The sequence below is a fragment of the Carettochelys insculpta genome, chromosome 2 (genome assembly GCF_033958435.1).
Source record: "Carettochelys insculpta isolate YL-2023 chromosome 2, ASM3395843v1, whole genome shotgun sequence".
NCBI classification, from domain to species: Eukaryota; Metazoa; Chordata; order Testudines; family Carettochelyidae; genus Carettochelys; species Carettochelys insculpta.
The window spans coordinates 12,800,914-12,815,344 of record NC_134138.1 but is presented as its reverse complement, the minus strand read 5'-3'; the positions used below and the strand labels follow the sequence as shown (position 1 = coordinate 12,815,344).

The 14,431-nt window shown below is 39.5% G+C and overlaps 1 protein-coding gene across 11 annotated transcripts in view; it reads right to left on the bottom strand.

Annotated features, from left to right (window-relative positions):
• The window catches only part of PTK2 (protein tyrosine kinase 2), a 418,848-nt gene that overhangs the window by 5,366 nt on the left and 399,051 nt on the right, over window positions 1–14,431 (bottom strand). For all 11 annotated transcript variants that reach the window (XM_074986603.1, XM_074986600.1, XM_074986607.1 and 8 more), the window contains 5 exons: window positions 14,051–14,113; window positions 10,287–10,326; window positions 9,659–9,765; window positions 1,271–1,426; window positions 494–574 (listed from right to left, as the gene is read on the bottom strand). In XM_074986603.1, coding sequence (XP_074842704.1) covers window positions 494–574; window positions 1,271–1,426; window positions 9,659–9,765; window positions 10,287–10,326; window positions 14,051–14,113 — 447 coding nt within the window. The remainder of the gene's footprint in view (window positions 1–493; window positions 575–1,270; window positions 1,427–9,658; window positions 9,766–10,286; window positions 10,327–14,050; window positions 14,114–14,431) is intronic.

The window sequence follows — 14,431 nt, the reverse complement described above, 5'->3', positions numbered from 1 at the left end:
ACAAAACAAACAAAACTTAAAAAAAAAAGTAAAAAAACCAACACAAAATCTAAGTATCCTCCCACTACTAGTACTAAGTAACTGTAAAAACTACTAACAATTAAATGCATCAACAAAACTGTACTAACACAACTTCAGCAACGACTATGAAACAGCCGAAGCATGTTAAAGGTGGGCGTGCCAAAGCTCCTGGGCCAAAACAGCTGACAAGGAAATGAGAGTGGTCTGCCCTCACATCCCTATCGAGCCTTGCATGAGGAGGCAAAGGCCACAGGCACTGGTAGCAGAAACATCTCCAGTCAAGGGCTCCAGGCACACGTGCACCTGAAGCCATATGGAGACTACCTGAAGAAATCTCTCTCTCTCATCCTCTGAGAAATTAAAATGATCTCCTGTTTTAATTTTTATAAAAACTCATGATACAATATGTGTCTTCATAATTGGAGTTTACCTGACACAACGTACTCAATCACATAAGCAAAGCCATACATACCTCTCTGTGAGTGCTTGCAGGGAGCACTGGAATGGTCTCATCTACTGTTGCCAGTAAGGTTCTTAGTGCCAAACCAACTTCCTAATAAAATTCAATAAAAAAAGCAAAGCTATATTAAAACAGGACAGAGTGCAGCACAACAGTGCACTAATACTTTCTGATTAGATTACTCCGTTTCAACACTTTTATTTCTTACAAATGTCTTTTATACCTATGGAAACAATTAAATCTCAACCAAGCACCTACTACACCTTTAAAAATTATTCTGGGTGTCCAACGATTTAGGGTGAGAATTTCAAAAGCTCAAAGTACTGGACTAACTGCTTTGATGACTGACATCAGTGTGAGCACAGTTATATCAAAGCCGCTAAATGGTTTAGAAAATCCCAATCTATAGATATTTTTGCTTTCATAAAATGGAAAGTTGATCACATGGCTTAACCAGAGCTCACACATATGCAAAGCAAAGCAGTGGCTGATGTTTGTACAAAGGTAAAAATTCCACTTTTCTGTGTAAAAAGTAAAGAAATTGCTGTAGACCACTTTCAATTCTTCATGATCACAGTCTAGAAAAGATTGCTGATCGTAATGCTTTTTCAAAATCCTTCAAAAGCACCCTGTCCTGATAATTAAAATCACATACACAGACACAGACCAGTGTGTTTCTACTCACAAGTCTTCCAGTATTACACAGTTGTTTTATTTTATTCATTGATAACTATGGTACCAATCAGGATAGAAATAATAGAAAGAATGAAGACAATGGCATCTTCTTACCTTCACCATGGGTACATACTCCTCTGGAGGTGCAGGCTGGATTTTACTGGACATTTCTATTACAGCTTTCACCAGTCCAGTTACATTCTCATACACCTTGTCATTGGAACGATCCAAGTTGGCAGTCGGGGGAGGGCTGATTTCCTGTGGCTGAAGCTAAGAGCAAAAAAAGATGCTGTTGTTCTTCTCTTTCTCCAGGAGATGGTGATAGATTACTTCACAAAGACACCAGAACTGCAGGAAGTAGTTTGCTGATTTACATAAGATCCTTCCCTCCATACCCACTGAATATATATCAAATGTTCTTTTGAATTGTGTTACTGTTAGATCTGAAGGAAATGAACTCGTTATTTTTCGACTGAATTTGATGAGTGAAATGAAGCTGAAGGAACTTTACACCATGAATTGTTTGAAGCGGTCCCCTTATGATTATCTCAGTGCTGCTTTTTCTGTTCAGCTAATATGGTAATTAGAAGTACTGAGTAATATTTACAACATGCTTAAAATTCCTTAAAATGTCTCAATAGCTGAGATTATTCCCTTTGAAATTTTGAAAGAATTCACCTTTAAGGCCTGAATTTCATGGTGCAAGTTTTAGGAAGCAAATTGTTCAAACCCACAACTTGGTTTTCAAAACGTAGATGATATTTAGGGTACATCTGTACTTACTGGAAGATTGACGTGCTGGTGGACGATCTTCCAGAGTTCAATTTAGCACGCCTAGCGAGGCTGCGCTAAATCAAACTGTCATTGGTTCCACCATTGACCCTCTTCACAGTCGTGAGGATAAGGGACATCAACGTGAGAGATTCTCCCACTGACCTCCCTCTGTGGGGATGGCGGCAAAAATTGATTTTAGATACACTGACTGCAGCTACGCAGTTCTCATAGCTTGAAATGCAGCTCTAAAATAGATTTTATCTCCTAGTGTGGACATGGCCATAGTTAGATATAGTAATTGGTAATTCACACATTTACCTGCATGGTCAGAAATAGTTTTTCATGAAAGATAAAGAACTCAACTCTTCACTGCCTTGCACCTCATGAAGTCATTTACATCTGTGCAAATAGATGGTGCACACTGCCAAATCATCTTTGCTTTATGCCCACTTTGTACTTACTCTGGAGAATCAGAGCCCAAATTATCAGATAATTGTTTCAACCCCTACACTGGCTCGCAACATGCTCAGCAGTAAAGAGGAAGAATACTGCAGTGTATATTACCAAACATTTTGTTAGTAGAATCCATGTGGAAAATTGAGGAAAATGAAATTTTCCATGCTCAGGAGTAAAGTACTTCCAATGCAGGTAATAAGACCGATCACTTTCAAATATTTTTTCTATGTCTGGTCAGAGAATTACCAGGCTGTACTCCTTATGTTAAAGTGACATTCCCCATAGATGCCCAGCTACCTAAAGCTGAACCCAAGCAAGACTGAGGTGATGCTGCTAGGAGGAGGAACAAACTTTGAAGTACTTGTCTCCTATGTAAGATTTCCCACTCTCCACAACATTTGCCGTTAGATTGTAAAGTTAGTCCAAAATCTGGAAGTTTTTTTTAGACAGCTCAGTGGTATTGAACAATCAGCGCCATTTTGCAGCAAATATCTACTTGCATCTGTAACTGAGTAGTATTCTGTTCTGTTGGACAGAGACCTGGTCAGAGTGATTCAAGCATTTGAAACTTCCAGGTTTGATTATGAAAACTCATTATACCTAGGAATGAAGTCACAGATTGTGGATAAGTTCTAACTGCTACAAAACAGAGCACTCCGTCAAGTCTATCAAAAGAGATCATTGTGGACACACCACTCTAGAGCTCTGCTCTGTAGAAACACTGTCCATGGAACAGCGAGTTCAGCTGAATGGTTCTACCCTGCTATTCAAAGTCCTCTATGCAACTGACCCCGGCTACCCAGATTGCCTGTTGTAACCACAGCAGCTTGATTCTACTGGAAGCATGAAGGTCATGAGAGCAGAAGATGGAATGTTTGTAGGAGCGGGGCTCGCACTGTGGACTTTACTCCCAGAAAAGATAAACTACTATGAGTCTCACCATATCCAGAGGACAGTGCAAAAACTCATTTCCCACAATAAGATCTGATGCCTAGTCACACACAAATGTAAAAACACAAAACACTACGGAAGCTTAAGTCTACAGGGTGGAAAGTATAAGAGACTAAGTTGTATTTTTAAAAACCTGGGAAGCACTTCTGGTACTTTAATGATGCCATACAAATGCCTGCATGCTTTGCTTGAATAAGGAATCCAGGATTTAGCATAAAGTAATCCAGTTTAGCTGTATTCCACTAAGTAGGCATAGATAGAAAATACAAGGATAAAGTATCCACCTCGTACATTGATGTGAAAATGAATAGTGTTATTGATTATGCTGGTGGTGCATGGCTGTGTGAATTCTAATAAATTTCAGTGACAAAGTAGAAGAAATTAAACATTATATCATCTCTATTGACAAGTCACATGCAAAGCCATTTGTGAATAGCCCGCGCGAGCACATACATATACGCTCTGTGCTTACCCTCCATGGCTATTGTTGAGCAGAATATGTGGGAAGGTTAAAGAAATTTACCAAAGGAAGGGAGGGGGGGAAAAACAGAAAAAACAATATTAATAAATTGCAGCAGGAAAAACCCCAACAAAACATATGCAGCAATAAGAGACCAGTTAAAAAAAGCCTGCAACAGAAATGCATTCATAACAATTTTGGCTGGGTCATGTGTTAGCTATTGGTCCATTTGTTATGGAAGCATAATGTCTGAGCAATCTTCTTAGCTCCCCAGCACAGGAAGTGAAGATGTTTGACATGCACCCATGCTTATGTTTTACAAAATAAGTGGAGAAGAGGACATGCAAAGCTTAACAGGAACAAATCAATCTGGCAAATAGAAAGGTGGTAAATGGAGTTAAGGATCTTTTTCATAGTAGGGAACTGTGTGCCAGGTGAAATGTTGATTTTTTTATATGATCAATAATCCATTGCTGAATAGATCAGGCAGAGGTTGCATAATCCTTACTTGAAGATTTATTTCTGAAGTGTTCAGAGTTAACTATATTGCTCTTGTTCATGAAGATACTTGGTTAAGACTGCTTTCAAACTACTGAGAGACCATTTTGAACTGATTACACACAACTCATTTGATTCCTTTGTCTGGGCCTTGGAATCACAGAATAAGGGTATTGGTAGTTCTTGGTGCATCATTTTTTTTTCTCAGCTGTTCCTACACCAACAATGCTCCACAGCAAACTAAATGGTCAGAGTTATCTTCACATTTCCTTTGAACATGTAACTGTATACTGTACATTTTGTGATGCATATGTCTCCACAGGCTCCAGGATAGGAACCTTTAAGTCTTGTCATTTTTACTTGTATTCTGTCGTTAAGGAAAAGGGAGTTAGAAGAATGTGTAAGTTCAATCAGCGCAGTTTGAGAGAGACTAATTCCTTAATTAGATTTTTATGGACTAATTATCTCAGGATTTTTTTTTTTTAACCTGGAAGACTTTGACAAAGCCATGTTGTATTCAAATACAAGCTTCCAGAAAAAAAGGTAAGATAAACTTGTTTCAGGAAAGTAAAAGAGAGAAAACTGTGCTAGTCTATATACTAGCAAAACAAAAAAGCAGTAAAGTAGCACTTTAAAGACTAAAAAAATAATTGATTAGGTGAGCTTTCATGGGACAAACCCACTTCTTCAGACCATAGCCATACCAGAACAGACTCAATATTTAAGGCACAGAGAACCAAAAATAGTAATCAAGGTTGACAAATCAGAAGAAAAATTATCAAGGTGAGCAAATCAGAGAGTAGAGGGGCAGAAGTCAAGAATTAGATTAAGCCAAGTATGCAAAAGAGCCCCTATGACCCAGAAAATTCGCATCCCGGTTCAAACCACGTGTTAATGTGTTGAATTTGAATGTAAAAGAGAGTTCAGCAGCCTCTCTTTCAAGAGAATAAATTATTTTATTATAAATTATTTTGTTAGTCTTTAAAGTGCTACGTTACTGTTTTTTTTTTGTTTTGTTTCAGGAAAGACCTTCAATGCAGAAAATTAACACAAAGCCGTTTTAACTCTGAAAAAAGCACTAGCTTTACCCCTGACAGCCAGTGGAATTTTTATAAATCAAAAGTCTCCAGTTACCTTTGCATTTAGGGGTAAATTAGAGCTAAATTACAGCACTGAACACTGAGAGCCAGGACTGGTGGCTGTAAACATACTTTATGAGACCCTGGGAAGTACAGTAAGTGGTCATCTGGCTAACTAAAATCATGCTGGATTACAGATGCTGCTAAATGAGAGAGTGCTGGACTAGAGAGCTTCTACCTATATTTGTCTGGTCCTGGTATCAAAAGCATATTGTTTCTGCATATATTTTTTAATGTTTATCAAGTGTTAGTATTTACAAGTGAATTTTACATAGAAAAGCTGAATTTAGTAACATATCTGTTTTTCACATTTTCTGAAGTTTGGCAACAAATACTGGCACCATTTTGTAATAAACAATCTAGCTTAAAGTGGCCACTTATGTTGATTCTGAAGCATTCATATAATCTCAGAGGAGAAGAAAGAGCGAGACCAAGAGAACACCTTGTGGAACTAGTTCATTTTTGTTAAAAGTAAACAGCTTTGATGGTTTGTTTGGTATGTCTCAGGAGGAACTGTGTTTCCATATTGTTTTTTCAGGACTGTAAGACATATCATGAAGCATACCAGCAATGTCCTCTGCAAAGGAACCCAGGTCTTCCTTGCAGACATTCCAGTTCTTCATGACCCTCTTAGTGACATAGAAAAGGCCATATTGGGTCAGACTAAAGGTCCATCTAGCCCAGTATCATGTCTTTTGACAGTGGCCAATTCCAGGTGCCCCAAAGGGAATGAACAGAACTAGTTATCCTCAACTAACCACCCCCTATTGCCCATTTCCAGCTTCTGACAAGAGGTTAGGGACAAAATTCCTGTCCACCTTGGCTAATAACTGCTGACAGACCTAACCTCCATGAATTTATCTAGGTCTTTTTTTGAACCCTGTTAAAGTCCTGGCCTTCACAACATCCTCTGGCAAGGAGTTCCGCAGGCTGACTGCACATTGCATGAAGAAGCACTTCCTTTTGTTTTTTTTAAAACCTCCTACCTATTAATTTCATTTGGTGACCCTGTAGTTCTTGTGCTGTAAATAACTTTTATAGACCTGTATCATCATATCTATCCTCAGTCTTCTCTTTTCTAAGCTGAAAAGTCCTGATCTTGTTAATTTCTCCTCATACGGCACGTGGTGCATACCTCCAATAATTTTTGCTGCCATTTTCTAAGCTTTTTCCAAGGCCAAGATACTGTTTTTGAGATGAGGAGATCACATCTGCACACAGTATTAAAAATCTGGTGTGTCATGGATTCATACAGAAGCAATCAGATGTTCTCTGTCTTATTCTCCGTCCCTTTTTTAATGACTCCTACCATTGTTTGCTTTTTTGACTTCTGCTACACACTGAGTGGATGGTTTCAGAGAACTACTCACAGTGATTCTAACATCTCTCTTGCGCGGTACCAGCTAATTTAATCCCCATAATTTTATACCTATATCAGGAATTTTGCTTCCTAATACGCATTATTTTGCATTTATCAATATTATAGTGAAATAGTTTTTCCTAATATCCACCACAGCTCTACTCCACTGAAATCTGAGACAACTCTTTTTGTTCTGTCATTTGCCACCACTGAGAATAGACTGAATATGAATATATGGTGATACACATCTCATACAGCTGGAAAGGGCCTAAGGAAGTCATTGAGTTCAGTCCCCTGCCCTCTTGGCAGGAACAAGCACCATCCCTGACAGATTTTTTTTTTTTTAAATCTATATCCCCAGGCACCTAAATGGCCTCCTCAAGGACTGAACTCACAACCCTGGGTTTAGCAGGCCAATGGGCTCCATCCTCTTGGAACCTTCCTTCAGGTAGTTGAAGGGAGCTATTAAATCCCACCCCCTCATTCTTCCCTTTTGAAGACTAAACAAGCCAAGTTCCCTCAGCCTTTTCTCCCAAGTCATGTGCCCTACCACCCTAATCATTTTCATTGCCATCCACTGGACTCTAATTTGTCCACATCCTTTCTATAGTGGGGTTCCCAAAACAGGATGCAGTACTCCAGATATGGCCTCACCAATGTCAAATAGAGGGGAACAATCACTTCCCTCAATCTGCTAGCAATACTCCTACTAATGCAATGGCAATGCTCCTACTAAATTGTCTTTGCTTTATATCATTATTTGTTTGCATTATGGCAGCATGTAAGTTACATGGCTCTATGGGAGCCTATGTTTGGCCAGGGCATGTTTAGCTGTGCTATGTCTTCTCCACCTTTTCTCTCTTAAGAGATTGTTGGAGCACAAATAAATCAGCTCTGTGGCCATTCTCGACGGCATCTGCTGAGAAACCAGAGGCAGGGGATTCTGGGTAGTTAATATTACAACAGGAGCAATCAAATTTTCATGGTGCCATATTTCACTCCAAAGATGAAACAAACGGATAGCATGAATCAGCACTGCAGAAATCTATTTCACTGTTACAATATCACTGACCCAGAGCTCCCAGAGAGCACTATGTATTGCCACTGAAAAACACTGCCAGAGAAAACAGCTTCAGCCTCTTACACCTCAGGAGGCACAAAGGCTCCCTGAATCCCAACTTTCTCATAGTTTACAAGGCTAACTAATTCACAAAGGCAGTGAACAGGCATGTTTAAAAGTCATTTGTGTGTTAGAAATGAATCCCATTTACGTCAGCCCCTGGACAAGGGGCACTCAGCACATGCAGCTTTCTTGCTCTTTAGGTGAAAATGCAGCATCTGCTCCAGCAGGATTCCCCAGACACTGAACTCTGCAGTATCACAGTCACCCTGGAATCCCACTTGGGGGCTGATGCGATAGGTGATTGTTTAGTACATGGCGCAGTTCATCTGAAATGCACCATTTACTGGGCCCTTTCCCAAAACACTCTAGCAGTGCTCTAGGGCCACTATGACACTGCAGCAAGAAGCACACTGGAAGCTCACAACAGAGAGGTGGACGAAAAAATAAATCCGATGAGCATTCTCATGAGCAAAGGCATGCACTGAAGTGCCTAGGACAGCTAAGCCACTATGTATATAATCATAACATTGTTAAAATAAATGGAAGTGTGGTTATACTATTCAGATGGGGAAACTGCAGTGGGAATGGTCTGTTGTACCCCAAGATCAGGGGTTGGCAACCTGCAGCTCTTTAAGGAGCCACTTGCAGCTTCAAGCACTGCCACCACTGACTCCTCTTTGTAGCTCCAGAGGCTGCCACAGCTTAAACAAAAAAATGCCTAAATTCAGGTGCCCTCTGTGAAACCAAATGAATGTAGGTTTTTTTGTTTAACTGGCGTCAGCCTCTGGAGCCACTGCGCTGCAGCAGGGAGCCCTGGAAGAGAAAACTGGCAGGGCAGGGAGCCGTCCGCACTCCATGTGGGGGAAGTGCTAAGCTAGCAGGAGAGCTGCGGGGGAGGGATGGTTGAGTCTGTCCCTGTTGGAGTCGCACAGCTCCACCGAGAGGAGGTGGCTGTGGAGGAGCTGCATGTGCTGAGGTGAGTTAATCCTGAGGATGGGCAGAAGTTGGGGCTGAAGCAGGTTAATCCTGCGGTTGAGGGTGTGTGGTCTGGGGCTGAGAGGAGTTAAACCTGACGATGGGGGAGCAGTTTGGAGCTGGAAAGGGTTAAACTTGGGGATGGGGGGCCTAAAGCATGGGGACTGGGGGTGGATTTGGGGGCTGAGGCGGGTTAAGCTTGGAGATGGAGGTAACAACTTTCTAATTGGTACAAATCAATGCACTGTTCTTAAAATAGGGGTGATAAAAAGTATGGTTTGATGTTATTTATTAAGGACTGTCTCCTATTCACGTGCATTGCAGCTCTTGAAGGATTGAGTTTGTAACTGAATTTGAAAAAATGTTCTTCTCACTGTTTTGGTTGCAGGCCTCTGCCCTAGATCAACTGTTCTTCAAGCTGGAAGTAATTGCAAATGAAATTCCAACTAAAGCTCAATGGTGGGTAATGAGGAACGGGTGGGGAGAGAGCACATCTTTTTCGGAAATCTTGTTCCAAACAAAATCCAGCTGGGGGCATATGCAAAATCACAGTAGCAAAGTTCTCCTTTGGACTCACTGCATAATACCTTATTGAATCTGTCAACAGTTAGTATGAATATGTCCCAAGACAACATATTCAGTTACAGACTTCAGTTTTGTCTTCTCTTTCAGCATCAACTCTCACATTAATAATAGCTGATGGGTTTTTTTGGTGTAAAACGAGCAATTAGCTAAAATATACTTCATATGACTTTGAGCAATGTACCTTCACTCCTTCATTGTAGCTGTCCACAGGGCTGTTGAGACTGGCAATGCTACCCAAGTGGCTGGGGGCTCCAGGACGAGGTGGTTTCTTTGGTGGTGCTGCATGATCTAGTTAAAGACATATTTTACATACCTTACAAAAGGACTGATCTACTATACTGACTTTATAACATGTTAAGAAGGTATTTAGTACATTGAATAATTCTGTTCTGTTTCAATTTATGAAAACTCCATCTGCTAAACTATGCTTATCATTATTGCAGCTAAAGGAAGTCAGAGACTGAAAGATCCCACAGCCTTTCTGAAGCCCTGAAATGATGAGAATGACAACATAATCATGTTAGGGAGGCCTCAAAAACGTCGACCACAAATTTGAAAAATTTGGGGCCAAAAATTTGGCATTTAAATAAAATTAGCGAGAGCATCTCCTAAAGTAATCAACGGGTGTAGTGCATGACTACCACTTCTGGAAATCATGCTCAATTTTATTTAGATGCCTAAACTCAGGACTCCAATTTGATTATTATTTATTAATGTGGCAATCAATACATTTCTAAGATCAGAAGAAGTGTATCAAAGATAATGAACTTGAGGGTTCATGATGATTATATAGTAAATTTATGGCTTACCTGGTTTACCCACAGGCTGATATATGTGCTGGTTACCAGCCTATAAAAGAAAATTGAAGTTTAGTATTCAAGTTGTTATGCTAATGGTGTTTACCAGGATCCTCAGTCTGAAGCAATCTTATCTATTGGAGCTGTCCAACCTCTTTAAGATTTCCAGCCACAGATATTCCAAAAATACTTTCTCTGGTCCCCATCACTTCATAGTTTCAGATTACATTACTTCATTCATCTTGTATTGTGCTGCGTACCAGTGGCCTTTATCTGTAATATTAATAGTTTGCTCTTGCAAGACCCATACTGGCATTAGTCAAATAGATGGCATATTTATAACATATTTAATCTCTGTCAAAAATTCTTTTTAAATAAGTCATGGCTGCTGAAAGAAAAAAAAATCAATCAGAAAAATTATAATACTGCACACCTCAGGTCTTTTCTATTGTGATAGTTTAAACAGATAAAAACAGACTTTTAGAGCTTCATAGTAAAAACAGAATAAAAAAAGACACTCTACTTATTAATTCAGAAACTCTTTATATTGGATTGAAATGAGTTGCATTGCTAATTATATTTACATACTTTACTGCCAAGTAGGAGAAAAAAATCTGTTTAGTCACAACTGAACAAATCTTTTTGGAGACTTGCATTCTTGGAAAACAATCATCACATAACCTAAATACACTCATGTTTTATGAAAATGCTCCTGTATGTTAGGGTTTCTTTTGCAAGTTAAAAGTGTTGATTTAGCTAAGCACACAATAAAACATACCAAGAGAATATTTATTTATTAAGTGAAAACCACCCATAACAGGCTGCATTTTCATTGAATTACACTGAAAAACAACTAGTTCTAACAACAGAGGGTTCGTTCACCTAACCTAGTACAAAGATACATGAGTTGCTGAATGAACTCACCCTCAGATATGGACGAATCCAGTACAGAACACTGTACAGAGTGCTAATTAATTAATTTAATTTGTCCAAACTAGCTGGTACTATGTAGCCTCACCAATCAAACTTGATCTCTGACTGCATGTTAGAGAACACTGGTGCTTACAAATCTGCCTCTCTTAGTACTCACGCAGACCACATGATTGCAGTAACAGGTCTTCATAATCTTTCAAGTATTTATACTATCATAACCCCAGTGAGGTACTGAGCTATAAACTCCATTTTAGAGATGGGGTACAGAGACATTAAGGGACTTGCCCAAGACTGCACATGAAGTCTGTGACACAACAGAGAATTGAACCTGGGTCTCCTGCATGTCAGACTAGAGTCCAACCAATTGGTCATCCTTTCATTAACACAACTAATGGGGTAAACAGCACTGGTGACCACAATGCAATATTCATCCAAAAGAAGTTTAGCCAGGTTTAGCTGCCTTACAAATGCTCAACCCATTCAAATCCTAGGTTGCCATATTTGCAGAAATGACTTTTATGGTACTCAAATTGCAGGCAAAGATAGCTAGAGTTAAAGTTGTCTAACACTTTCCATGATATGACCTTGTTTTCAGATGCTTCAAACTTGACCAAATTTTAACCACAAATTTCCATATTTGCAGAAGTACTGAACACTCATAAAGGCAAATGAAACCCACTAGAGCAATGTTCTGAAAAATTCAGCTCTAGTAATCTCAAACTGTAGTAATCTGAACAGGTGTGTTGTGAACGAGACACAAGAAGTCATTCTTCCGCTCTACTCTGCGCTGGCTAGGCCTCAGCTGGAGTATTGTCCAGTTCTGGGCACCACAGTTCAAGAAAGATGCGGAGAAATTAGAGAGGGTCCAGAAAAGAGCGACAAGAATGATTAAAGGTCTAGAGAATGTGACCTATGAAGAAAGGCTGAAAAAATTGGGCTTGTTTAGTTTGGAAAAGAGAAGATTGAGGGGCAACATGATAGTGGTTTTCAGGTATCTAAAAGGGTGTCATAAGGAGGAGGGAGAAAACTTGTTCTTTTTGGCCTCTGAGGATAGAACAAGAGGCAATGGGCTTAAACTGCAGCAAGGGAGGTTCAGGTTGGACATCAGGAAAAAGTTCCTAACTGTCAGGGTGGTCAAATACTGGAATAAATTGCCAAGGGAGGTTGTGGAATCTCCATCGCTGGAGATATTTAAGAACAGGTTAGATAGATGTCTATCAGGGATGGTTTAGACAGTACTTGGTCCTGCCATTGGGGTAGGGAGCTGGATTCGATGGCCTCTCGAGGTCCTTTCCAGTCCTAGTATTCTATGATTCTATGAAATTGAACACCAAAAATTAGTGGACACTTCTAGCCAGTGCTTTTTTTTGTGACGATACTTGCAGGTACTGAGTACTGGCACCTTGGCAGCTCCAGCCTCAGGACTGGCTGGGCCAGAGGGGCAGATAGCTGGCTGAGTACCACCCTGCCGCCTTTAAAAAATACAAAAAATTCACTGCTTTTAGCCCTAATTATTTTGTGTTTCAGCTCTCCACCTCATCTATCTGGCAATTTAGGTACCTACAGAGTTAGGCAGCAGATGGGCAGAGGTTTTGAGAATCTAAATTTTATAGTTAGTCCCTGAAGAGGCAGTTAGGTGTCTTAATCCCTTTGTGAATCCGTCTCAAAGTCCCCCTCCTCTATAATGTTTAAGTGATGAAGGAGTACAATGGAGTTTCAGAGTTACACACTGACTGGTCAACCACAATCCCCCATTTGGAATTGAAGGGACACAATCGGGCAGCAGCAGAGACCAAAGATAAATAAATAAATAAATAAATAAATAAAGCCTAATACAGTACACTATCATGTTCAATGTAAACTCGTAAAAAAAATTAAAGGGGAAGGTAAAGAAAGATTTTGAGAAGGTAAGGAAACTTTCTGTGCCTGTGTCATTTAAATTAAAAAGGTTACAAGCAACAGTTTTCTTCTGCACAGTAACGTTTCAAAGCTGTATTGAGTCAGTGTTCAGTTGCAAACTTGCAAGAACACTAACTTTTGTTCAGATTGTGAACTGCCCCCATTTCCACGGTGTTTGTAACTGTGAGGTATATTGTACTTAAGCATTTGGATTTCACAACAACAGTTCAAGCTAATGAAAAAGGCCAATAAAAATATGAATTCAGAGAAACTCTGATGAGAGAAATCACTACTGACAAGTTACAGGTAAGCAGGTTAATTAAATCTTTAACATACACACACACGACAAAGGAACTGAAACTATTTGAGTTCCATTTTTTTAAACACCAGATGTGACTTAAGTCAGTGAGTGGGAATATACTATAGCTGCATCTGTTGTCTGGCAGTAAATGAATGAATACTGGATCTGCCTCATTTGTTTTTAGTAGCTTATTTACCTCCCAAAGAGACTGTTGTTGCACTGAACAAAACTTGTGTTACTTATGAGAAAGTTCTTCAGTTATTTAAACAACTTTAAGTTATTTTAATCTTGCTTCCTGCTGACAGAAATCAAAGCAAAACTATCCTATTTTTAAATAAAGCCCTGGCTATACATTACATGAACAATGTAAAATAATCACAGTGTGTTTGACAAAACATTCAGGAATCTGTTTCAACAGCAGTATGAACATAAAGGACCACAAACGGTTGTGTGAACAAATTTGCTGATGCTGCCTTTCCCGCAGAGGCTGAGCCTCTGGAAACTTTCAGACCCACTTAATAATAATGGAAAGATTTAGCAAACTTCAATTTGTTTCCCATAATCAGGGCAATGTACAGTGTGTTCTACTGAGAAACTGGAGAATGAGATGATAGATGAAAAGATACCACAGACATATACTTACTGGGCTCTGGAGAGTTCCGTCCTCTCGATCTATGCTGCCTCTGGAGAGCCGCACATCTGGTTTCTAAAGGAATGAAAAATACGGTTTTGTAGTTTGTTTATAAGAGCATTGCAAATTCAGACAGCTTAGGATTAAATTCATCCTAAAGGCAAGAACGTACTATCAAAAATTTTACACTTTGACTAACAGATATGTAAATTCATTCCATTCCCCACAGTCAGAGTTCTAGTAACATGCTCCTGCAAGAACAGATACAGAAACTCTCAATAGGCTTCCAAAGAACTGCTTTTCAGCTACTCGTTTTCTGCTAGCACATAAAAATGTTTTATATAAATATTGATAGTACCATTTCCCCAGCACAACATTGGAAAACTTGCATTT